At 53.8% G+C, this 22,830-nt stretch overlaps 10 protein-coding genes across 10 annotated transcripts; 4 read left to right on the top strand and 6 right to left on the bottom strand.

Annotated features, from left to right (window-relative positions):
• Positions 1-285: 285 nt before the first annotated feature.
• On the top strand, positions 286-1,918 carry CAOG_00507 (peroxiredoxin-2). Its single transcript, XM_004365321.2, has 3 exons — positions 286-307; positions 837-984; positions 1,245-1,918. Exons 2-3 carry the CDS (start codon positions 851-853, stop codon positions 1,696-1,698), a joined length of 588 nt encoding a protein of 195 aa, XP_004365378.1. The 5' UTR covers positions 286-307; positions 837-850; the 3' UTR covers positions 1,699-1,918.
• A 112-nt stretch (positions 1,919-2,030) lies between these two features.
• CAOG_00506 (hypothetical protein) lies at positions 2,031-5,055 on the bottom strand (the record flags this gene model as incomplete). The annotated part of the gene is made up of 11 exons (XM_004365320.2): positions 2,031-2,498; positions 2,593-3,061; positions 3,159-3,232; positions 3,325-3,404; positions 3,498-3,573; positions 3,683-3,795; positions 3,901-4,015; positions 4,101-4,151; positions 4,298-4,451; positions 4,570-4,843; positions 5,046-5,055. 11 exons carry the CDS (start codon positions 5,053-5,055, stop codon positions 2,031-2,033), a joined length of 1,884 nt encoding a protein of 627 aa, XP_004365377.2.
• A 44-nt stretch (positions 5,056-5,099) lies between these two features.
• Positions 5,100-8,101, bottom strand: CAOG_00505 (fascin 2B). Its single transcript, XM_004365319.2, has 3 exons — positions 7,972-8,101; positions 7,274-7,346; positions 5,100-6,564 (listed from the first exon to the last, which is right to left on the bottom strand). Exons 1-3 carry the CDS (start codon positions 8,060-8,062, stop codon positions 5,289-5,291), a joined length of 1,440 nt encoding a protein of 479 aa, XP_004365376.1. The 5' UTR covers positions 8,063-8,101; the 3' UTR covers positions 5,100-5,288.
• Positions 8,102-9,259: 1,158 nt separating this feature from the next.
• On the top strand, positions 9,260-9,861 carry CAOG_00504 (hypothetical protein; the record flags this gene model as incomplete). The annotated part of the gene is made up of 3 exons (XM_004365318.1): positions 9,260-9,311; positions 9,631-9,723; positions 9,839-9,861. The coding sequence occupies 3 exons, from the start codon at positions 9,260-9,262 to the stop codon at positions 9,859-9,861; spliced, it is 168 nt and encodes a 55-aa protein (XP_004365375.1).
• A 132-nt stretch (positions 9,862-9,993) lies between these two features.
• On the bottom strand, positions 9,994-12,667 carry CAOG_00503 (T-complex protein 1 subunit alpha). The gene is made up of 4 exons (XM_004365317.2): positions 12,542-12,667; positions 12,282-12,367; positions 10,479-11,782; positions 9,994-10,348 (listed from the first exon to the last, which is right to left on the bottom strand). Exons 1-4 carry the CDS (start codon positions 12,660-12,662, stop codon positions 10,138-10,140), a joined length of 1,722 nt encoding a protein of 573 aa, XP_004365374.2. The 5' UTR covers positions 12,663-12,667; the 3' UTR covers positions 9,994-10,137.
• Positions 12,668-12,750: 83 nt separating this feature from the next.
• CAOG_00502 (hypothetical protein) lies at positions 12,751-13,936 on the bottom strand (the record flags this gene model as incomplete). The annotated part of the gene is made up of 2 exons (XM_004365316.1): positions 12,751-13,028; positions 13,114-13,936. 2 exons carry the CDS (start codon positions 13,934-13,936, stop codon positions 12,751-12,753), a joined length of 1,101 nt encoding a protein of 366 aa, XP_004365373.1.
• A 670-nt stretch (positions 13,937-14,606) lies between these two features.
• CAOG_00501 (solute carrier family 35) lies at positions 14,607-16,114 on the top strand. Its single transcript, XM_004365315.2, has one exon. The coding sequence runs from the start codon at positions 14,703-14,705 to the stop codon at positions 15,918-15,920; it is 1,218 nt and encodes a 405-aa protein (XP_004365372.1). The 5' UTR covers positions 14,607-14,702; the 3' UTR covers positions 15,921-16,114.
• A 101-nt stretch (positions 16,115-16,215) lies between these two features.
• On the bottom strand, positions 16,216-18,228 carry CAOG_00500 (betaine aldehyde dehydrogenase). Its single transcript, XM_004365314.2, has 2 exons — positions 17,537-18,228; positions 16,216-17,402 (listed from the first exon to the last, which is right to left on the bottom strand). The coding sequence occupies exons 1-2, from the start codon at positions 18,096-18,098 to the stop codon at positions 16,363-16,365; spliced, it is 1,602 nt and encodes a 533-aa protein (XP_004365371.1). The 5' UTR covers positions 18,099-18,228; the 3' UTR covers positions 16,216-16,362.
• An 820-nt stretch (positions 18,229-19,048) lies between these two features.
• On the top strand, positions 19,049-20,945 carry CAOG_00499 (gamma-butyrobetaine dioxygenase). The gene is made up of 2 exons (XM_004365313.2): positions 19,049-19,565; positions 19,757-20,945. The coding sequence occupies exons 1-2, from the start codon at positions 19,200-19,202 to the stop codon at positions 20,819-20,821; spliced, it is 1,431 nt and encodes a 476-aa protein (XP_004365370.1). The 5' UTR covers positions 19,049-19,199; the 3' UTR covers positions 20,822-20,945.
• CAOG_00498 (hypothetical protein) lies at positions 20,914-22,713 on the bottom strand. Its single transcript, XM_004365312.2, has 4 exons — positions 22,518-22,713; positions 21,788-22,239; positions 21,433-21,637; positions 20,914-21,322 (listed from the first exon to the last, which is right to left on the bottom strand). Exons 1-4 carry the CDS (start codon positions 22,678-22,680, stop codon positions 21,099-21,101), a joined length of 1,044 nt encoding a protein of 347 aa, XP_004365369.1. The 5' UTR covers positions 22,681-22,713; the 3' UTR covers positions 20,914-21,098.
• Positions 22,714-22,830: the final 117 nt, after the last annotated feature.

Genomic DNA, 22,830 nt, shown 5'->3' with positions numbered 1-22,830 from the left:
CAACGATGCTGTTGGCTACCACTTTTCCCGTCGAGAAGAAGCATCTCTCCGCTTGCGCTCCTCTGGCTAAGCCCTCGATTCACTGTTAAACTACTGTAATCCATGTACGAAACGCACACAACGAGTTCCTCTCCCTGTGCTCGCGAAAGTTTCCAAGCTCTCAAACCCGTGCCACTCGACCTGCCGTTTTGCTGCACCATCATCCACTTGTAGTTTCTGTGCTTTCCGATTCCTCTTCTTCTTCTTTTTTCTTTCAGCAGGTGTCTTCTTGGCTCACTCCCCCTTTTTGTTTGCACAAACAGCAGTTGTAAGTTGCAACGTTGACCGTTGACTTCTTTCTACCACGATCAAATCGCCCTGCTTCCTTCCCCCATGCGATCCGCCTCCGCTCTTGCACAAGCACAGCAGCCAGATCTCATCCGACGCGTGATCAAGCGGAATGTGAGATGCCACAACGAGACGCGACGCGACGCGACGAGCGACGCCAAGAGCCAAGAGCCAAGAGCGAAAAAAAAAAAGCAACCATGAATGAATCTCGCACATGGGCGTTTGATGGGCCAGTGCGCTCAGTCTCTTCGCGTTTTTTTGTTCTTTCCCCTCTATCAAACCCCAGCATCTCCCCTTCCCCGCCTTTGAATCGCGTTCCACCTCTCTTTTTTTTTTCTATTTATCGAGGATGACAATGAAGACGACGACAACAACAACAGCGCGGTTGCTGGTCGTGATGCTGATGATGATGGCCGCTTGTGTGTGTGCGTTTGAGCATTGCGATCGCTACGAGACTGACCACGTCTTCCCCAACGACAACCACCAATTCCGTGGATCGCGCCCCGCAGAGCACGTTCTAGTCATGTCCAAGGCCCAGATTCAGAAGCCCGCTCCCCACTTTGAGACGGACGCGGTCAGCAACGGCGAGTTCAAGACCGTCAAGCTCAGCGACTTCAAGGGCAAGTACCTCGTCCTCTTCTTCTACCCCCTCGACTTGTAAGTCTACAAGCTCCGTTTTGATCCCCCCCCCTTTTTTTTTTTTTTTTTGTTGGTTGCGCTTTTGCGTTCTTTCGCTCCATCGTTTGAAGCGCAAGTGTCCCAGCATTTGGAGCGAACAGCACCAATTGAGAGAGATCGCGGCTTTTTTTTTTTTTTTTTTTTTTTTTTTTTTTTTTTTTTTGATTGGGATTCGGATTCGGATTGGGATTGGAATATCGAACGCACAACAAAACATGGCTCACCTATCTCGCCTGCAGCACTTTCGTCTGCCCCACCGAGATCATCGCTTTCAGCGACCGCGTCAAGGAGTTTGAGGCGCTCAACACTGCCGTCGTCGCTGCCTCGATCGACTCCAAGTTCTCCCACTTGGCCTGGATCAACACCCCGCGCAAGAACGGCGGCCTCGGCCCCATGAACATCCCGATCCTCGCGGACGTCACCAAGACCATCTCGCGCGACTATGGCGTGCTCCTCGAGGATGCCGGCATTGCGCTCCGTGGCCTCTTCATCATCGACGACAAGGGCATTCTCCGCCAGATCACCATCAACGATCTGCCCGTTGGCCGCTCGGTCGATGAGACCCTCCGCCTCGTCCAGGCTTTCCAGTACACTGACAAGCACGGCGAGGTTTGCCCCGCTGGCTGGACCCCTGGCAAGGCCACCATCAAGCCCGACGTCAAGGACTCGCAAGAGTACTTCAACAAGCAGTAAAAGCAAAAGTCTGCTCTTTTGTGTGTGTGCTTTTGCCTGCATGTCACCGCCATCCTCTTCGATGCAATTTGGGATGAAACACCTGTCAAAGACCAGTGCCTGCCGACCCTGTGGAAATTTCGCCATGTTCTGCATGCCACTTGTTGTTGTTTTGTTTCTGGGGGTTTTGTTTCCGCATTGCTGGTTGAGGTGGGACAAATACACTATCGCTTCATTTACATTTTGTCTGAACAATGAAGGGGGGGAAGAAAAACGTGTCAAAGTCGAAAAGGACAGGATTCCAAAAAAGCCAACAAGCCCGCGCCCTCAACAGCCGCGGCCGACGTCATGGGTTACGACCGTCGTGTTGACCGTCGTGTAGTCCGAACTGGCGCACGCACTTCCTCGTCGTCATCGTCGTCCTCCTGGTCGTCGTCCTGGTCGTCGTCGTCGTCGTCAGACTCTTGATCTGAATTCGCTCGTGCTATGGCTGCTGCAGCTGCTGCAGCTGCACGACGGGACGCAGGGGCCTTGGCGAGTGGTGACGGCGTCACAACAGCGCCGCGGCGAGGCGTCGACCTGGGGGTCGCTGCAACCGCAGCAGCTCGCCGAGACCGCAACACGGACGGAGAGGCGGCTCGGAAGGATTCTTCAGAATCCGAGTCTGCATCAGACCCTGTACGGCTAGCAGAGGACGACTTGGGCGGCCGGCCTCGGCGTTTCACGGCAGATGATGGTGGAGGAGCGGAAGCGCCATCAGCTGAGGTGTCGGCTGATGGTTGTCTGAGGGTCTCCTGTCTGGCTTGGCTCATTGGCTGTAGCTGGAGTTGTAGTTGTAGTTGTAGTTGTAGTTGCAGTTGGAGGTGCAGTTGCAGTTGCAGTTGCAGTTGCAGTGGCAGTTGTAGTTGTTTGCACATCGTCCTTCTCAACGGCGTCGGCTTCCATCGCAACCACCTTCGGAGGACCGTATGCAATCTCGGCAGGCCGTCGTCGCAATGCTTCGCCATGCCAGTGCTCCTTCATGCGTTGGTCCAGCACCTTGGTTCGGGGCTCCAGTACGGTGGGAACAAACCCTCCATCGTTGTCGGCAGCCGCCTCGGGCACTTCCGCAGCGCCGCCAGCCTGCTGCTCGTTGGTGACACTCTGCTGCCAACTCTCCATCTGGATTGTTTTGGTGGTGACAAAGTTTGGCAGGATTGGATCTTGCGAATCGCCGCGGCAGATCGGGCAAAAGTACCGCGTTCTGCCTCGCGGCCGTTTGTAAAGCTTGTCGCAGGACGGATGCGTCTGCCGCAAGCAGCCATCGCACTTGTACAATCGGAGCTTTTCTCCGGGATGGTTGACTTTCAAGCAGATTGCGCAGTACTCGTGCTGGCTCCAGCTCCTACGGCGAAAGAAGCAAAGGACAAGTGTCAAACGCGCAATTGAGGGGAAAAAAAACCAAAACTCTGCAAAAGTAGCAAAATGTGCGTTGCACACACGAACGAGCAGAGCAGAACTTCATACTTTGCACATCTGTGGCATAGAACGTGAGCCAGTCGACTGGCCGATCCATCTGTTGGTCGAGTAAACTGCGCGTGTTCGATTGGTGAGCGAAATTACAAAAAATCCGGAAAGGCTCGAACAAGGAAGGAAAAGACAACCTACCTCTTTTCTCGGTAGAATAGCACCAGCCAGTTTGCTGTGGCAGTTTGTGCACGCGTTACATAAAGAGCACACCCATCGGCCTGCGCGAAACGCGTACGAGAAAGTGAGCGAGCAAAAAAAAAAATATACTTCCGCATGCAACTGCGCCTCAGTCTCAGTCGACGGTGCCTTACCCAATGGCATGGTTTTGAGATCGATGCATTGAATGTGATAACCGCGATCGCAAACATCACAGAGAAGCATCTCGGTCTGCAAAAGAAGACGGAAAAGGAATCAACGTCGACAACTCAGCTCCGAGTCAAACACTGATGCTTGTTCGGCAGATACAAGCACAAGCATACAAGCGTGAGCGTTTCACCTCATTTTCGGTCGAGTTGCACATGGCACAGGACTTGCAGTTGGAACACTCCCACCCATACGTTTGAACAGTTTCACCCATCAGTTTGGTCATGTGGAAGCATGATACATGACCTGTGTGGCGCCAAGCAACGACGCAAAGCATGAGGAAATTACACCATCACCATACACCAAAAGCTGCAGACGTAGGGAAACCAAAAAAAAAAAATGATGGCTCACCACCATTGTTGCAGGAGGCGCATGCAACCATGTCGTCGTCTTCGCCAGAGGGTGTGTATTCGTTGGTGCTACCGCATTCAGAGCACGTCAAGCCTGAGATGACACGTCTAGGTTTCTGCGCAAAGTCACATGGAAAACAATTCAGACCAAACGCGACACAGCACGCGCAAGAGGAAATTGAATGACGGTGCCGTTTGTACCTTGATAATACCCGCGGGCAAATCTTCGGCCTTTCGCTTGGGTGCCGGAGGCTGGATTCGGAGAAATCAACGAACGACAAGAACGATTGAACAAACAAACGAAACCCAACCAAACAAAACATCAACACCTCCCCCCCCCTCCTTTAATCCACCACATCTTCTCCAAACATCATTCCGCTATTGTCTGAGCCACTCACGTCCTTCTCTGGAATTGGAACGGCGATGGGGAGCAACGGCGGCCCTGAAACAAACGGGAGCGAAACGCTGACCGATTGCCATGCCGGTCGCGCACGAGGCAGCTGCTTGGACGCAGAGTCCAAGGGGAGATACTTGACTTGCTCTGGTGTGTATCTGCGCGCAACGGGAAGGCGGGGGGATGGGTGGGGACGGGGCCAAGTTAGCTCTGATGTTGTCTGAGGTTGTCTGATGGGACAGCCACACACCCAACCCTGGACCTCGGAGCGCTTACAGTGGGTAGGCATCGCTTGTCTGGCCGTGCATTGTAGCAACTGGATGCTGCGAGACGGCGGTCAACGCTGCGGATATCCGAGCGACGCGCTGCGCTTCGACGAAAACGATACCAGTAAAATGATCGATCGCAGTTGGCCGCGCTCGCCGTCCAATTCCGACCTCGACGTTAAACTCGGCGCACTCTTGCAAGCCCAGTGCGTACTGTGCCAGCATGGTCCTGGATGTCCGCAGGTTGACCCGCTGGGACTCGTACATGGCTGGTGCTGCTGCTTCTGGAACGCGCAACACGGAGGCCAAAATTCACCAACAACCCCAGTCAAAGTGAGCTAGCTGCCTAGCTGCCTCGCGAGCACACATCAAACGTCTCCATTGACTTGTGTGCGCAACATTATCGTCGAAAAAAACCAAAGGGAGAAGAACACATGACAGGGAACGACAGAAACGAGGAGGAAGGGGGAGAATAGCTGCTTTTACCGCCGTCCATTGTTGCAAACACAGGGTAAAGACTGCCCTTGCCCGTCACCGTGATATGTTCGGATTACTCTCAGATTTACTCAGAATAAAACAAAGACTCATGGGAGACAAGAAATTGTACACATTGACAAAAAAAAGCAGTGTCAAATCAAAAACTTCACAGGAACAACCAAACAACACAACTTTTGCATCCACCACAAAAAAAAAAATTGTGTGAATGAGCTGGAACAAGAAGACGTTCGCTTAGTACTCCCAGAGCTCGTCCTTGGTGACAGAGGTCGAGGTAGCCCGGAAGTTGCCCTGGTGCTCGCCCTTGATGTACTTGCCAGAGGCAACGTGCTTGATGGCAAATCGAGTGTGGAGGAGGAACTCAAAGTGGAACTGCTCGGGGGCGGCGCCGGTGGCGGTGAAGCTGCCGTCGCCCTCAAGCTTCCAGTACTTGCCGTTGGCGCTCTTGAAGGCGTAGACACCCTCGTTGGCCTCGAGGGAGAGAACCTCGTGCTCGACACCGTTGGCAACAATAGCCTCCTTGGCCTTGGTGGCAACAAAGCCGTACTCGCAGCGGAGGACGAGCTGAGGGCGGTTCTTGAGGGTGAGGGTGATCTTGGCAATCTCGTCAATCTCGTCGCCGGTGGCAGCGTACGAGCCGTTGGGCTTCATGGCCACAAACTTGCCGTTGGAGGCCTTGAGGGCAACCTGGTGGCCGAGCCAAGTGGCGTCGAAAAGCTCAGTGTCGCCACGCTTGTCCGAGGTGGCCTTGATGGCGCCGTCCTGCGAGGTCCAGTACTTGCCCTTGTTCGAGCGGAAGGCAACCTTGCTGCCAACAAGCTCCATCTGGAAAATCTCGGCGTCGGTCTCGTCGCCGATGGCCTGGTGGGCCTTGATCTCCTCAGTCTGGCGGATGGAGACGCGCTTGCCGTTCTGGCCGGTGAGGAAGAACTGGGGGTGCGAGTCCTCAAGCTCAAAGAGCTCGTCCTTGCCGACCTGGGTGCGGCGGGCCTGGAGGGCGCCCTTGGGGCCGTAGCCCTGGAGGTACTTGCCGTCGTTGGCCTTGAGGGCAATCTGAGAGTCGTTGAACTCGATAATGTAGAGAGAGTCGTCGTTGACAGCGTCGACGAGCTTGCCGCTCTTGTCGAGGAACTTGTTGTTCGAGGCGCGCAGAGCATACTTGCCGCCCTTGAACTCAAAGGTGACGAGCGCGTCGTGGCCCCACGGGATGGCCTCGTCGGCAGTCAGCTCCTCGCCAGCAAGGTGGACGTACATCTTGCGGTTGACGTTGCGGATGCAAACCTGGGGGTGCATGGCAAGGTGGATGGACCACTTCTCAGACTCGCCAACCTCACGGCCGAAAGCGTGCAGAGACGCCTCCGTGCCACCAAAGTAGTAGCCGTGGGTGGACTTGAGCGCCCAGCGGCCGTCAGCCTGGGGGACGACAGTCCACTCCTCGTTCTTGCCCTTCTCCTCGGCGGCGCCGTTGAACTCGCCCTTGGGGCCAGCGCTCAGGTACTTGCCGTTGGGGCTGCGTGGATTTGGGGAAATAAGTAGGACATGGAGGAGGGGAAAATCAAACAATGTGAGCATCACAGTTGGTTGGAGTGCAGGAAGAGACGAAGAGTCAGCAATCATTCAAGATGTGGGAAGGAATGAATGGAAGGTGGTGCAGAGGAAGGTGGTGCAGAGGAAGGTGGAACTGAACATCAAGAAAAATAAATGGAAAACAAACCGACCACCGCAAAATTGAACGTGCAGCACGAGCAAGCGATGCATCCAAAGAAAGGGGGAAAGGATGTGTCAAACCAAACGGGCATCAAAGAGGCTGCAACTGCCCAGCGCACGAGACGAAAGAAAGAAAAAAAGCAAAGCTGAAAATAAAATAAAATAAAGTAAAAATAAAAAATAAAAAGCACCGCACCAAGAAAAGAAAGTAGTGCCAAATCCAGCCGCAAAACAAACAAAACACATAACAAACAACATTGAAATTGAAACAACTAAAAAAAAAAAAAGGCACAAGCAAGACTTCGCCGGATGCACAACATGGGGACAGGGAGCCCGACAGGAGCTCTGCGTCCAACGCAACAGTCCCTCGGGCGTCGCCAAACCATCCGCCCGCCGTCGACGATTGCAGCAATCGAGAGAAGGAAGAGAAGAAGAAAGAGAGAAAAAAAAAAAAGGAAAAAAAAAAAAGGAAAAGGAAAAAAGTCGATGACATGGAGCAACGCGCAACTTACGTAAGGAAGAAGACGACGCTCGAGCCGGGGTTCTGCTCAAGAGTGAAGATCTGCTTCTTGCGGAGGAACGGGCCTGGTCAAAGCGCGGAAGCAGAGCACGGAAAACGCAAAGCAAAGCAGCGCAAACTGTGAGTGTTGAAGAGTTTTTTTAAATAAAAAATAACAAAAAACACAAAAAAAAACTTTTGTTTTTTGGCGAGATCGCTAGTATTTGTTGAGGAAAGGCAGTGGCACAAGCGACGGAGATTCAGCGCACATGCAACTGATTCTCAAGGCTGTCGTTGGCAGAACGCCGACAAAAGCGAACGCTTGCAGTCGAGCGAACGCGCAGCAGAGACACCGCGAAAGTTTCACGGCCACACTTCAAAAAAATAATAATAAAAATAAAAATAAAAAAATCGAAAAATAAAAACAAGAAAAACAAAGTATCGAACACCTATTGTTGCAGTGCAAGGAACGAGCGCGACCGCCAGCATACACCGATTGGCATTCGTGGCAAACTGCATGTAGCGCAGCGAGCTTCAGAGGCGCCGCACGGCGATGAGTCGAGGTGCTCCCTCAGCAAAACAAGCGGCGGAACACTGTGTGTTTTTTTTTTTTCTTTTTTTTTTCTTTTCTTTTTTTTTTTTGTGGTCTTTTCTTCAATCGATCGCGTTTGCACAGAACAACATCCAAAAACGCGCGGCGGTTCAACTTACTGCTGATGTTCATCTGGTTGCCGAAGGTCTCCTGGGTCAGGTACTTGCCGTTGTTCAGCAGGCCAAGGGTCCACTTGAGGGTTTCAGACATGGTGTTTCGGTGAGGGGTTGTTTGGTGAAATTGGGAGTGAGCTGAACCTGCTTTTGGAACAGGATTTTTGTGTGTTTGTGTTTGTTTGGCTTGAAAAAAAATAAAAAAAAAACAGGAAAAACCAAAAAACAAGAAAAAAATTCGTCCTGATTCGAACGCCACAACCCCAACACCTTTTGTTTGCTTGGACGGCCAACCGGGAGATCGAGAGCATGTCAGCACGATCAGAGGCGTGGACGGAGAGTGCATGGGCTGGACACGGTGAGGCGCCCATCAAATACAAAAAATAACAACAACAAAAAAATGACAAAAAATAAATTGTCAAAGGGCTGCGGTTTGGTTGTTGAACAGACAACAACAACAAGCAACGGTTGCTTTGGTTTCAGCGTTCCATTTGAAAAGCACAGCGGTCGCCAGTAACACTCAAGTCTGATTCAAGCGATTGCGAGTGAGGAATGGCATCCCGCGGGTTCGGACTTGCGAGCGATTTGGCCAAAGAAAAACGTCGGATTGCCCACAGTTGCAATGGCAACCTGGAAAAAACGCTCCAAATGCTCCAGACGCGACCGTTCCCGGCTGGACGGGCCTCGATTTTGGCGCCTGATGAATGTCCAATGTTTGGAATTGACGTGGTAGGCGCGGCGCGGCCGTAGAACAACTTGTTGTCATTTTTGGGACTTTAAGTCGTCTGCCAGGTACTTTTTGCAAGAGCGCAACTTGAACTGCAAAAATCAGGGTTTGCGAAAACGCCTCGTACCGCAGTCGGCACTGCAACAATCGATTAAAAATCACCACGATCTATCATCCTTTCAAAATCCATCGCTCAAGGTCGAACGTAGCCGACGATACGAGGTGTTGATTCGCGCAAAAGTTGTAAATGGAAAGAACCGCTCGTACCTTCACACATTTCGCCCTTTGCCTGTTGCAATTGATAGTCAATTATATTTTGAACGTGAATGTATCCACGGGTTGGGCTTTACTATCCCACGAAAGCAACAGAAAGCCTCCTCAAAAGTCGGGTCGGTTTGAACGCCCGCAAAAGCAGCACTTTGTTTCGCTTCGGCCCCATTCTCCGACAACGTCTCGTTTTCATCGAGCATCATTTTCTCCCCATTACATATGACACCCGCTTGTAACTTTCTGCTCATTGTCTGAGCCAGTCTGCTTTTTTCTTTCGATTCCCACTACACAAAAAGCATGGATCGGCAACAACCCCAGACGGGCATGTATTACATCTGCGGCAGCGCAAGTACGTTCAGCACACGCACAACACACAGCCTACTGACGGGCGTCTGCGATGGTGGGACAGGGGACGGGGAGCAGCCAGCGCAGGACGAAGAGAACGTGGAGACAACGTTCAAGAAAGACCATGCTTGCCTCAGCTTTGCCCCCCTCTTTCGCGCGTCCGCTCCTCCTGGTTTTTGGGGGCACCACACGCCTTTCACACTTCCCTTCCTTGACACTTCCAGTCTCCCTTGCGCTGCAATCAGCGCGAATAAGCTCTGGTCTTTGAGCTCTCACTTTTTTTTTTTTTTTTTTTTTTTTTTTGCTTCTTCCTTCTTTCCCAGATTGCCGTGCCCGCAACGAGCTCAAGCAACGGGATGCCATCAAGTGCACCGCATGTGGTTACAGAATCATGTACAAGGAGCGAACGCGACGAAGTAAGCCGACCTCTGTTGGAAGCATGCAGAAGAGAGCGTCGTCTCCACATGCATCTGCACAATACTGCTCTTGTCTTGTTCTCACTGCTCTTGTCTTCGTTCTTGTCGTTTCCAGTGGTTCAGTTCCAAGCTCGTTAACACCCTTTACATACATAGTCACACGCTGCGCGACGGGATTTTTGTCTGCCTGTTGATTTCATCCAACGCCATTTTTTTTTTTGTTCTTCCCAGCTTCCACACTCTTTGTTTCAATCACGCAGCAGCAGAGTATGATAGGTGTACAATTTGTTTTTGTTTGGTTCAGCAGTACAACGGGCAGTGAAAAACGGGGGCAAGGCAACAATCATCCAGAATGACGCAAGAGAAGTAAAAAAGGACTTGCGCGAGGGGGAAAAAGAAAGAAGTCCGGATCGTTTACCCGAGTGCGCCAGAGCGCATGGCGTTTTGATACGAGTTGGGGTCGTCTTTTTGGTCAGGGGTGATCTTGATCATATCGTCAATGCGCAGAATTGTGATGGCAGCCTCAGTCGCAAACTTGAAGCTCTTGATTTTGCTCATGGCGGGCTCAAGAACACCGGCAGCCAAGTTGTTACGAACAACGCCCTCGATCAAGTCAAGGCCAGTCCTGATGTTGCAAAAGAGACAAACAAAGAGGACGGGGGCAAAAGTGAGCTTGGAGGCACAACAACAACAACAACTGCTACTACTACTACGACAACAACAACAACAGCAACAAACCCCCCTCCCCCACATACCACTGGAGCTCAGTCTTGGTAGAATCGACTTGGGCAGCATTGTGGTAGGCACGGAGCTTGGCAACGAGGTCGGTCGAGTCCTTGGCAGCGTTGCCAGCCAGGGTCTTGGGAATGACGAGGAGCGAGTGGGCAAACTCGGCAATGGCGAGCTGCTCGCGCGAGCCGAGAGTGGTGGCAAAGTTCTCGAGGTAGATGGAGAGGGCGGCCTCGACGGCACCACCGCCGGGAACGAGCGACTTGGACTCCATGACACGCTTGACCACGCAGAGAGCGTCGTGGACGGAGCGTTCCATTTCGTCCAGCATAAAGTCGTTTGCGCCGCGCAGAATGATGGAGGAGGCGGGGTGGGCCTTGGTGCCCTTGATGAAGATGAGCTCGTCGTCGCTGATGCGGTCCTGAGCAACCTCATCGGCGTGGCCGAGCATGGAGGCGTCAAAGCTTTCCTCGCCCTCGAGGTTGGCGAGCGTCAAGCACAGCGTGGCACCGGTGGCGCGGGCGATGCGCTTGAGATCTTCTTTTCGGCAGCGGCGGACAGCCATGGCGCCAGCCTCAACAAAGTACTTGAGGCAGAGATCGTCAATGCCCTTGGTGGTGAGAATGACGTTGGCGCCAGTGGCCAGAATCTTCTGGATGCGCTCCTTGGTGATGTCCGCCTCGCGTTGACGGATGGCCTCGAGCTTGTCTGGGTCGTCCACGAGAACGTTGACGCCGAGGTGCATGCGCGCCTTCTGCAGGTTGATGTCGAGCACGGCAATCTTGGCGTTCTCAATGCGCTTGGGCATGGCCTGCGAAGCCACTGTGCAGTTGAGGGCGTAGCCCTTGACAAGGACAGACTCGCGAGCGCTCTTGCCGTGCGCCTTGAGCACGTTAACGGCCTTGACGGGGCACTTGCGGTCGCCGTTTGCGTTAATCTTGGACACGGCCTCGAGTGCGTCCACAATCATGTTGGAGAAGAACTCTGACTCGGCGCCAATAATCTTGGACGACATGGACGTCTTTGCGGCGTTGACAATCGACTCGCGGCCGAGCGAGTCTGTGCTGATCGACAGGTGCTCCTGGATGTATCGCACAGCCTCCTTGCACGCCAGTCGGTAGCCGGCAATGATGGATGTCGGGTGGATCTTGCACTTGACAAGCTCGTCTGCATTCTTGAGCAGCTCTGCAGCCACAATAACGACCGAGGTGGTGCCGTCGCCAACCTCCTGGTCTTGCAGCTGAGCCAGCTCGCACAACACCTTGGCAGCAGGGTGCTCGACATCCAGCAGGCGGAGGATGGTAGCGCCGTCGTTGGTGATGGTGACATCCTGTTTTTTTTTTTTTTTTTGTTTTGTTTGGTGTTGTTTGAATTCAAGTGACGAGGGTGAGTATGGCAACAGAGGGGTTGTCAAAGAGCAGGTTTGCACGGGTTGATGTACAGCCATCGCACTGTGTCTGATGCTTCTGTTGTTGTTCGAGCTCGATTTTTTTTTTTTTTGTTTTTCGTAATGCTGATCTAACAGTTTCGCTGAATGAAACCCAACGAAAAAAAAAAAAAAAAAAAAAAAAAAAAGTCCTGCCGCGTGTTTCAGAGCGCTTTTTGCTTTCTGCTGGGAGTTGCTGCTGTACGTGCTGCTGTGACCTGCGCATCGGACTGCGCACATCCATCTACTCATCGACGACGACTCCAACCTGACAGCAGGGGTGCGCGCGGTGACGCTCCCGACGAGACCGCGGGAACAAAAAAAACGGACGAGAATTACCAAAAAAAAAAAAAAAAAAATTCACAGATCGTGAAAAAAAAAAAAAAAAAAGAGGTTAACATACACCGATTTCGTCGACCATCATCTTGTCCAGACCGACCGGGCCGAGGGAGCTCTTGACAATGTTGGCGACCGACATGGCAGCCATGACTGCAGAACACGAGGACAAAACAGAAGCAGGTTGAGACAAACAAAAAATAAAAAATAAAATAAAAATAAAATAATAATCAAAGTTGGCTGCGCTTCAATTGCAATGTACACTCAACCGCCCCTGTCTCAACACCAACCCACACAGGAACACAGAAACGAAGCAAGCGGGCATACCATTTTGTGTGCGGATGCTCTGGCCGCTGGTGCGCTGGCCGTCGACAGAGAGAGTAGTCATTTTTCTCAACGCAGAACAAGGAACAAAGAAAAATGAAGTGAGCTCTCGAAGAACGAGCATCCAAATGCTGCAAATCAAAAATAAAGGAAAACGAGACGAAAGATGGAAACATCAGGTCTATATTAATGGTCGGAGGACAGGGCAAGGATCAGAGGGCGACAACTGGCAGCCACGCACCCTTCGCATACGCACCAAGCTCGCTGATGCAATCTTCCGAAGCCCCGGTCACAGTAAAGACACGCGTAATAGCCTGAGGGTGCTTGCGCATCCACCATTCGCCGTAGCGGAGGGCTTGCTCGCGAAGCTTGGCAGCCTTTTGCCGGCTCGTGTTGGCGTTCGGCTGCTGACGACTTAATAATCTGGAGTCCTTGCTCGACGAATCTCCTCCGGCGTCGGATGCATCACACTTGCTCGTTTCTGTGGCATCTGGGATTGGGACTGAGGCATTCTGTGGCATCTGGGATTGGGACTGAGGCATTCAAATGGAGTTCGGCCAGCTTGGATGCGAGACTGTCCGCGGAGGTCGGTGCGATTGCTGGCAAAGTCTCGGTTTCGGCTGCTTGACGAGCAGGAGACAAGTCCTCATGGCCCGGTGGTGCACTTGTACAAGGCTCCTTTGGGTTGCCTTCAGTTTTTTCGATTTGGTTGCGGCGAGGAGGAAACTCGATCAGCTTGACCTCGACGACCGCAAATTCGCTCCCAGACGCTGCATGGAGCACCAGGTCGCCGCTCCCGAGCCGCTCACGTCGCTGCTCGCGAGGAATTACTTGGCGTCCACCATCAGGGCTCCCGCTCGCATCCCACTCGTGCTCGTAGACGTACGGAAAGTGCGCGAGGACACTGCCGCTCTGCTGCAACAAATGGTCCACCAGCCAAGCATGCACGAGCGTTTCGCGCGCATGGGCGACGGCGGCTGAATCAGGACGCGGTGTGGGCTTTGATGCATGTGCCTGCTGCCTGCCAGCCTGGACGTTGGTCGGCGAGGCGCGCGATTGGGATTTCGCTCCCTTCTTCTTCGGCTGGCCTCGTGGCTCAGAGAAACCTGCGCTCATCGTCTCAGGCGTGAGTGCCGTAGCCTCAGCGTGCACAGTTTCAGACGGTGCATCGGACACTGCCTGCTCTGCGCCGGACGCGGATGGGCCTGATCTGCTTGCTTCTGCTGGTTGTGCATCGGCTCTTGCTGCTTCCGCGAGCTCGTACTTGGCAAGCAAGTCGAGCACTGCCTGAGCTCGCGCAGCACACGCTGCGATTCGCGCACGAACATGGACATCCTGTGCTTGGATGCGCTCCATCCTTGGGCTGATGGTTGGCTTGGCACTCTTGGCTGTCTGCATCAGAAAGCCTGCTAAAACAACACAAAACAGCGACTGGTCTGAGCGTTTACGTTGTTTCGCAACGCATGTTCGAGTTTTTTTTTATTTGTTGTCACAAACTGGTGTCTGAGCTTTGGCTTCATGACAGGTGATTTGCCGCGACAATCAAGCGAACACAACGCGGCAACTGCGATGTTGCTGTTTGTGCTTTCGTGATTCGCCTTGTTTTGCACTCGATGTTTAAGCCGAATCAGAATACTGGACTACTGTACGCTTGCTCCGCCGCTTGCGACTGGTAAGCTTGATCACCGATCCACGCTGTTGCGATGATGGGATGTGTCTCCTTGGTGATCCATCCTCCTGTTCCGGAACAGTCCGTTGATGAATCAACCTCCCGTGGTAGTGTGCACGAGTTTCCCCCGGCCGGGCCCCATGACTACCAATTGGGGGGTGTCTTGTATTTTGCTCACTTTTGATCCTTTGGGGATGAGGGGAAGGGAAGGGTGAGGGGCTGTGTTTCCCCCCTTGAGATCCACGCGTTCTCTCTCTCTCTCTCTCTCTCTCTTTCACTCGTCGTTGACACAATTTCCCTTTCCCCCCCCCCACACCTCCTCCTCCTTCTAATCTTCATCTTCCTCATCCTTTCCATCTTTGATTTTGCACCCCAGTTCTCATTCCCCCTCCCCTTGTTGTTCAGAAGGGTGAATCTGTTATTTTTTATTATTATTATTATTTTTATCATTATTCGCTTCTCCCTCCTGAACTCGCTTCACCAGCCGCAACGCAAATGGAGCAGCAGCAACAGCAGCAGCACCGTCACATGGGCCACATGGGCCTTGCTCACCTGCCGGCCGGGCAGCGCGGCTCTCGTGAGCGGATCAACCTGACTGGCCTCGTCCATGACACCGCCTCAGATGGCTCGTCCTCTGCCGGCGGTCAGTCCATCGCGATCGGCATGCCCTCAATCCACAACAACATCAACATCAACAACATCTCCGGCAGTGGCAACATTGGCAGTGGCAGCAGCAGCAGCAGCGGCGGCGGCTCGTCCTCGTCCTCGTCCGCCCACTCGGGCCCGTCCCGCAGGGAGCAGATCGGCACTGCGTTGTTCTACGCCGTCTCGTCCCTCCTCATCATCTTTGTCAACAAGATTGTCCTGACCACGTACGGCTTCCCGTCGTTCATGGGCGTCGCGCTCGGCCAGTTTGTTGCCACCATCGTCACGCTGCAAGTGCTCAAGGCGCTGGGCAAGGTCACCTTCCCGGATCTCTCCATGCACGTCGCCAAGATGACCTTCCCGCTGCCCTTGCTCTTCTTCCTCAACACGGCCAGCGGACTGGGTGGCACAAAGCTCACAAGCCTGCCAATGCTCACCGTGCTGCGTCGCTTCTCCATCTTCATGACCATGGTCCTCGAGTACTACATTCTCGGCGTCTCCTCCACGCCCAAGGTCAAGCTCAGCGTCGGTCTGCTCATCGGCGGTGCTCTGATCGCTGCCGCCGACGATCTCGCGTTCGATCCGTTCGGATACTTTATGGTCACAGTCAACAACCTGTGCACCGCCCTCTCTGGTGTTGTCCTCAAGAAGAAGCTCGACAGCAAGGAGCTCGGCACCATTGGCCTCCTCTACTACAACTCGCTCTTCTCGCTGCCATTCTGCTTTGCGTACTTTTTCCTGTTTGCTCCCGCCGAGTGGAACGCCATGCTCCAGTTCCAAGGTTGGGGCGATGCCGGCTTCCAATTCCAATTCCTTCTCTCATCCGTCATGGGCCTGATCCTCAACTACTCCATCTTCCTGTGCACCAAGGCCAACTCGCCGCTCACAACCACCGTCGTCGGCTGTCTCAAGAACATCCTCACCACCTACCTGGGCATGTTCCTCGGTGGCGATTACATCTTCTCCATGGCCAACTTTGTTGGCCTGAACATTTCCGTCTCTGGTAGCGTGTACTATTCTTACGTCAAGTTTATCGAAGAGGCACCAAAGGCCCGACCCGCCAAGTAACCGCCCAGTTTCTCCTTGCTACGGCTGGCTGGCCGCGCCGCTTCAAGAGCGGTTTTTGTTTTTGGTATTTCTTCAGGATCTGTTTTCTGATTTGTTTTTTTTTTGTGCTTTTAGTATTTTATCTCGTGTTTCGAGTTTGCAGCTTTGCATTTGATCGTTGTCGAGCGTTGTTGTTGTTGTTGTTGTTGTTGTTGTTGTTGTTGTTGTTGTTGTGTTGTGTTGTTGTTGTTGTTGTTGTTGTTGTTGTTGTTGTTGTTGTTGTTGTTGTTGTTGTTGTTGTTGTTGTTGTTGTTGTTGTTGTTGTTGTTGTCGTTGTCGTTGCCCTTATTATCGTCATTGTTATTTGTTGATCTATCAATGGGTAATTTCACACACACGCACAAAAATCGAATTGCTTGCTTGCCCCCTTTTTTCTTTCTTTCCTTCTTTCTTTCTCTTTTCGTCAAAAAACAGAAGCAATGCCATCCATTTCCATGTAGACCATCTTGAGCTGGGTAAAGTTCTCGATCGATTCGGTGCCATTCTCCTTGCCAATGCCGCTTTCCTTGAAGCCGCCAAAGGGAACTTCGACAGGCGCCAAGTTGTAATTGTTCACCCAAACGATGCCAGCTTGCAAGGACGCAACAGAGGTGTGGGCGCGTTGCAGCGAGCTGGTGAACACTCCTGCGGCCAGCCCAAAGGATGTGGCGTTGGCGCGCCGAATGACCTCCTCGTCCGTGTCGAAAGGAAGGATGGACATGACGGGGCCAAAGATTTCCTCCCGCACAATGGCCATCGAGTCGGAGCACTCATCGAAAACGGTGGGCTCGACAAAGTAGCCGTCCTTGAAAGCGGCGTCCGTGGGCTGGAAGCGGTTGCCTCCTGCAATCAGCTTGGCGCCTTCTGCCTTGCCCTTGGCAATGTAGCCAAGCACCTTTTGCATGTGTGGCTCGCTGATGAGTGCTCCAACATTGGTCTTCTCGTCCATGGGATTGCCAATAACAATGCCTGGTTGGGCTGTTGCACTCATGCGCTCACGCAGCCGGGCAATAAACTTGTCGTGAATGCTGCGCTGGACAAAGACGCGCGTGCCGTTGGTGCACACTTCGCCCTGCGTGTAAAAGTTGGCCATGAGAGCGCCAGAGACGGCGTCGTCGAGTTTGCAGTCGTCAAAGACAATCAGCGGCGACTTGCCGCCGAGCTCGAGCGTCACCTTCTTGAGCGAGTCGCTGGACGACCGCATCACATGCTTGCCAGTGCCGCTCTCGCCAGTGAACGTCACTTTGGCAATGTCGGGATGTGCGGTTATGCCGCGGCCAATGTTGCCGGCGCCCTGGACAACGTTAAAGACGCCCGCGGGAACACCAGCCTCGGTCAAGATGGCGGCGAGCTCCACGGCCGACGACGGCGTGAGCTCACTTGGCTTGAACACCATCGAGTTGCCACACGCCAGGGCGGGGGCGGTCTTCCACGAGGCGATCTGGAAGGGGTAGTTCCACGCGCCTGGGCCGAGGAAGAGATTTGTGTGTCAAAACAAAAGAGGGATTGCTCGTGAGTGACACCATCGATCAGAGTGCGAGTCAGGATGCACAAGTCAGGATCTCTCCGAAAACAACATTGCTGCGCGCGCGACTCACCAATTCCAGCGCAAACACCCAAAGGCTCTCGAATCGTGTAGGCAAACGATCGTGCTGGTCGACTGGCCACGGACGTGCTAAAGTTGCTAAAGAACTTGCCATGCATGGTGGCAGCAACACTGGCATAGTACTCGAAGACGTCTGCGCCAGAGTTGATGTCGTAGCTGAGCGCCTCGGCAATTGGCTTGCCGACATCGCGCACTTCGACTTCCGCGAGCGCTTGCGTGCGATCGCGGATGAGCTGGGCGGCCTTGCGCAGGATGCGGGATCGCTCGGCGCCATTCAGGGCGGCCCACTCGCGCTGGGCGGCCTGGGCGACGGCGACTGCGTGGTTGAGCTCGCGCTCGTCGGCGGACTGCACCTGGGCAAACACCTGGCCCGTGGCTGGGTTGCGCTTGTCAAAGCACAGCGCCGCACGAGCAGCGTCGACAGGCACGCGTGCGCCGTTAATGTACGAGGTAATGATGGGCAGCGCGGTGGAAGAAGCCATTCGACGGCAGACGGAAGCAGACAAGGCGGACGAGGCGGACGGTTGAAGGCGCACGACGACGGACTGCAGCATGCGTTTTCAGGTGAGTAGAGTAGTTGCTCTGCTGCTGTTTGTCAGTTGAACGAGGTTTGAGTGATGGAGCAACAAAGAAAAAAAAACAAACAAAAACAGGCGAACAACAGTCCGGTGATGATGACGAACAACAGAAGGAGTGAGTTTGGCGGTTTTTTCCAATTCGCACTCGTGTGGGTTCGGCAAGTGTAATAACAACAACTAAACACCGAAGAGTTGATGGTGACGATGATGACGATGATGACGATGATGATGAAGATGCTGAAGCGGAGATCAGGAAGTGTGTGTGTGCGTGTGTGTGTGAGCGCAAAAACGTGACCCTCTCTGACAACAGCTGTTCCGACCCATGCGGCGTAATGTCAACCTGCTGCCGTTGTTTGGAAAACGCAACGTGAGACACAAAAATCGACCCCCCCGGCTTTTGCTCTTTGAAACAGGACAGATCAAGAAACAAAAAACACAACCCATGGTAGGCAAGCACGGCCGACGGAAGGACAAAGAGAGGGGGAAGCGAGGAAGCGATGAGCGTTCAGTTCTGTTCTGCCGCAGTACCAATTGCGTAGCACCAAACCTGAACGCTCAAGGTGCTGCCTTGCGTTCTGTTTGCGTTGGTATGTCGTATGCGATCGTATCAAAATGCCGCGTCTACGCAACCTTGTTCCGCTCGTCGAGTTCGTCTCGTTGCGAAGCCCAATTTCAGGGGTTTCCGTTCTCTTTTTACCTCCGCCTCCTCAACAACACCTCTCCATCCCCCACCTCTCTCTCGCCCTGTCCTATAGAACAAGACGCCGCTTTTCGTGTCCGAGTGTGCGAATGTGAGTGTGAATGCGTATGTGTGTCCTGATTGCGTGCTGACATTCGCCCTGACAGCTGCGGGCCATCTGTGTGGGGTTGGTTCGCTCGCCTATTTCAGCTGCTTCCGTTCCCGTTTCGCTCACCTCTTCAGTCCTTGTTTTTTTGGTTTTTGGTTTTTCGTTCTCTCACTCTCTCTTTTCACACTTGCTCAACACTTACCAAAAGTCAACAAGTTTGCGCGTGTTGTGTTGTGCGTTGAACATCCCCAAGCTACTCTACAAGCCCCAACTACTCTTACGTCCAAAAATGTTCGCTCGCTCGGTTTCGTGTGCGGTTCGCTCGACCGCTCGAATTCTCGCACCTGCCAGGTCTGCTTCGACCAGTGCTGCTGCTTCTTCTGCTGCTGCTGCTGTTGCTACTGGCGCAACTCCTTCCATTGCCGCGCTGCGTGCTGCCACACAGCAGGTCGCTCGTCTCTCCACGGCGGCGACGGCTCGTGGGTCATCAGCGACGGCGGCGGTTTCCGACCATGCGCAATTCGCCACTGAGGCTTCTTCCTCCACCCCCAAGCACGCTGCTGCCACCGGTGTCCGCCAAGTCATTCCCATGGGCTCGCAGTCCCTCAAGTGCGCCTGGGCCGACGGCAAGGCTGCTGAATTCCACTACATCTGGGTAAGCGACAACACTGTGCGACCCATTTTGGTCACAGTGACCCAGCGTTTTTGTTTTTTGCTTTCTTTTCTTTCGTTTGATCTGTTCATATTCTTCGAGACCCCTCTGCTGATGCACAATCTCCCCACCACCTCCATCGGTCCGCTCACTTGAATCGAATGTCTATGATTGTGACTTGCCTCTGATGACAGCTTCGCGACAACTGCCATTGCCCGGCTTGCCGGCATCCAGTCACGCACCAAAAGGTGCTAGACACTCCCTCTCTCCCAATCAACATTGAACCTGCGTCGCTGCGTGTGAACGCGGATGGCAATGTCGACATTGTCTGGAACAACGACGGCCACAAATCGACGTACGACGCCGCCTTTTTGCGCCAAAACATGTACTCGCTGTACGAGACCCGACCCCCGACCAACTCGACGCGCAAGGAAAACATGACGCTGTGGGACCAGAACATTATTGAAAGCCAGCTGCCCATCATGGAATACAGCGAGCTTGCGACCGACGACAAGGGCGTGCTCAAGTGGCTCAAGATGCTCGAGCGCTACGGTGTTGCCGTTGTGCGTGGCTCGCCGGCCGAGAAGGAGCAGGTGCTTGCGATGGGCCGTCGCATTGCGCACATCAAGGAGACCAGTTATGGCTTGCTCTTCGATGTGCTCAACGAGCCGCGCCCCGGCGCGCATTTGGCCTACACTGGCGTGGAGCTCAAGCATCACTCGGACATGAACTATATGGAAAAGTCTCCTGGCATCCAGATTCTGCACTGCATTCGCGCCGACGCGACCGGTGGCGAGAGTGTCTTTGTGGACGGATTCTGGATTGCCGAATGGCTCCGCAAGACCGACCCGACCGCCTTCCAGGTGCTCTCGTCCATCGACGTCGGGTTTGGCATCAAGAACGGCGACCACTCGTACATTAACCACGTCCCGATCTTTTGCGCAGATCGCAACCAAGAGGTGTACGAGGTCCACGTCAACAACCGCACCATGCAGCCCTTGATTTCCCACCCGGACGCCATTGTGCCCTTCTACTCGGCCTTCCGCCAAATCAACGAAAAGATGCGCGAGCGCGCCAGCGAGTGGCGCTTGGACATGCGCGCAGGCGACGTTGTTGCCTTCAACAACCGCCGCGTGTTGCACGGCCGCACTTCCTTCGATCCCTCCAGTGGCGTGAGGCACTTGCAAGGCTGCTACATTGATCGGGATGACTTTGCTTCACGAATGCGTCAGTTGATGGCCAAGCATGCCTCGCATTAGTCGGTTGCTTTTGTTTTTGACACTGTCGTGTGCTGTTTGATACATGTTGTTGTTGCCTTTTGTTTTTGCCTTTCCACATGATGACCCAGATATAGTCAATATGAACATTTCTTTTGATGACAAAGGCTTCCATTGCCTGCCACGATCGAATGTGCAAAGGTGAGAAAAAGAAATCACCAATCGAACAACACCACCAAGAAATCTCTGGTAGCAAAACAAACAAAACCCCCCGAAACCGCGCGACAGTCCAGGATTGTTTTTTTTTGTTTGTTTTCAATTAACTCGAAAGGCCAGAAACAATCTTCTTGGCGGGGGCAAAGTGGACACGCGAGGTCCGGTAGATACGACGCTCGAAAATGGTTTGTCGCCTTGGTGGGCGAGGTGACCCAACCTCAAGAGTGAACATGTAATGGCTGCGGTATTTGCGAGCGGAGCCGGCGCGGCCTCGAGCATGTGGAATGACTCGCTTCAGTGGGGTGGCCCTGCCGACTATCGAGCGCGCTGAAGAGGCACGAAGAAAAAGGAGAAGCACGAAGAAAAAACAAATCAGCGCCCGAGAAACGGCCCTATTCCAAACAATGACCAGGTCGCCAAATTTGAGGCACACTTACAGACAAACAAGTTCTCAATCCGAACGTTCTGCAAGGCTGCGCGGACGGCAACTTCCCGAATCTTGGGCAAGAGGAGCTTTGCGGCGCGCTTTGGGCTGAATTGAAGCTGAAGGATGGCATCCGCCAATGGCAGATTGCTAATCAGGCGAGCAACGAGGTTGACTTTGCGGTAGCCCATTGCGATCGAGCGCAGAATGCCATTGAACTGCACCGGGGGGGGGGAAGAAGAGGAGAAGGGAAGCGGTCAATAGTGAGGGAAAGGTTGATCACCGCACTGCACAGCATGATCAACCACGCACCACCAAAGAGAACAACAACAACAGCAGCAGCAGCAGCAGCAGCAGCAAACACAAACCTGACGCGGTTTACGAGCAACGGGTGCCGGAGGCTCAATTCGTGGACGGAAAACGTTCATGTATCGCTCGTGCTGGCGCTGCTCGTCGGTCAGCTCGGGCTTGGCAGGTTGGCCCGACTGTGGCGTGGCCTTGGGTGTCGGAGGAGCACCGCTGGCTGTCTCATATGCTTGCCGTTCAGCGGCGCGCACGGACGGCGGGACGCGCGCAAGATGCGAAAGCATGCCTTCCTTCCATGTGGGCTCTCCCAGGGCCTTGTCCCACAGGTACCTGTGGGCGGTGCGCTGGCCGCGCTTGGTGTCTTTTGGGCGCGGTTGCTCGTAGCGGAGCTGCGGCAATCGTCGGCGACCAGGCACCTGCGCTTTGACCGCGCTGCTGCTGCCGGTGGCCGACGCCTCTGTTGGCGCCTGTTGGTCCTTGGCGGCGCGATTACTGGACGACGAGAAGTGCAGTGCTGTGGGGGTGTTTTTTTTGGTTGAGGATGAGGAAAGGGTCGTCCAAGTGGAACGCAGGCCAAGCAGACGTGAGCATGGAGGCCAGCACGAGGTTGAATGGGGAATGAGAGGTCAAACAGTCACCAACGACGAGCAGGGGGAACAAACGACTGGGGCTTTGTAAATCACGGACTCCCCCTCCCCCTTGGATATGCATACGATGGAGCAGTGGGGGAGAGGGAGAGGGAGAGGGAGAGGGAGATGAGAGGAAGAGGCAAAGCCCAGAGATCTCGTTTACCTGACATGCGCAGGGCAAGCACTGCCGCCGCTGCTGCTGATGCGTGTGATGATGACACAGTCTGGAGCTGCTGAGCGGGCGTCGACGGGGACGTGGCCTGGGTGAGCACGCGAGCGGCTGCTGCGCCGCGAGAACGAAGCAGAAGCGCACCGCTGCTCAACATTGGTCAATGCAATGGAAAAAGAAGAGACTGAATGATGGAGTGAGATTGGGACTTCAGGTTGTTTGAAAAATTCGAGCCTCCCAGTGCTGTGCCTTCCTTGTCGGTCTATTACCCTCTCGAAAGGCGCTTTTTTTTTTTTTTTTTTTTTTT

Source organism: Capsaspora owczarzaki (assembly GCF_000151315.2).
Source record: "Capsaspora owczarzaki ATCC 30864 unplaced genomic scaffold supercont2.1, whole genome shotgun sequence".
NCBI lineage: Eukaryota > Filasterea > Ministeriida > Capsasporidae > Capsaspora > Capsaspora owczarzaki.
Note: the sequence above shows the minus strand (reverse complement) of the source record. Positions and strands in the feature narration are given on the sequence as shown.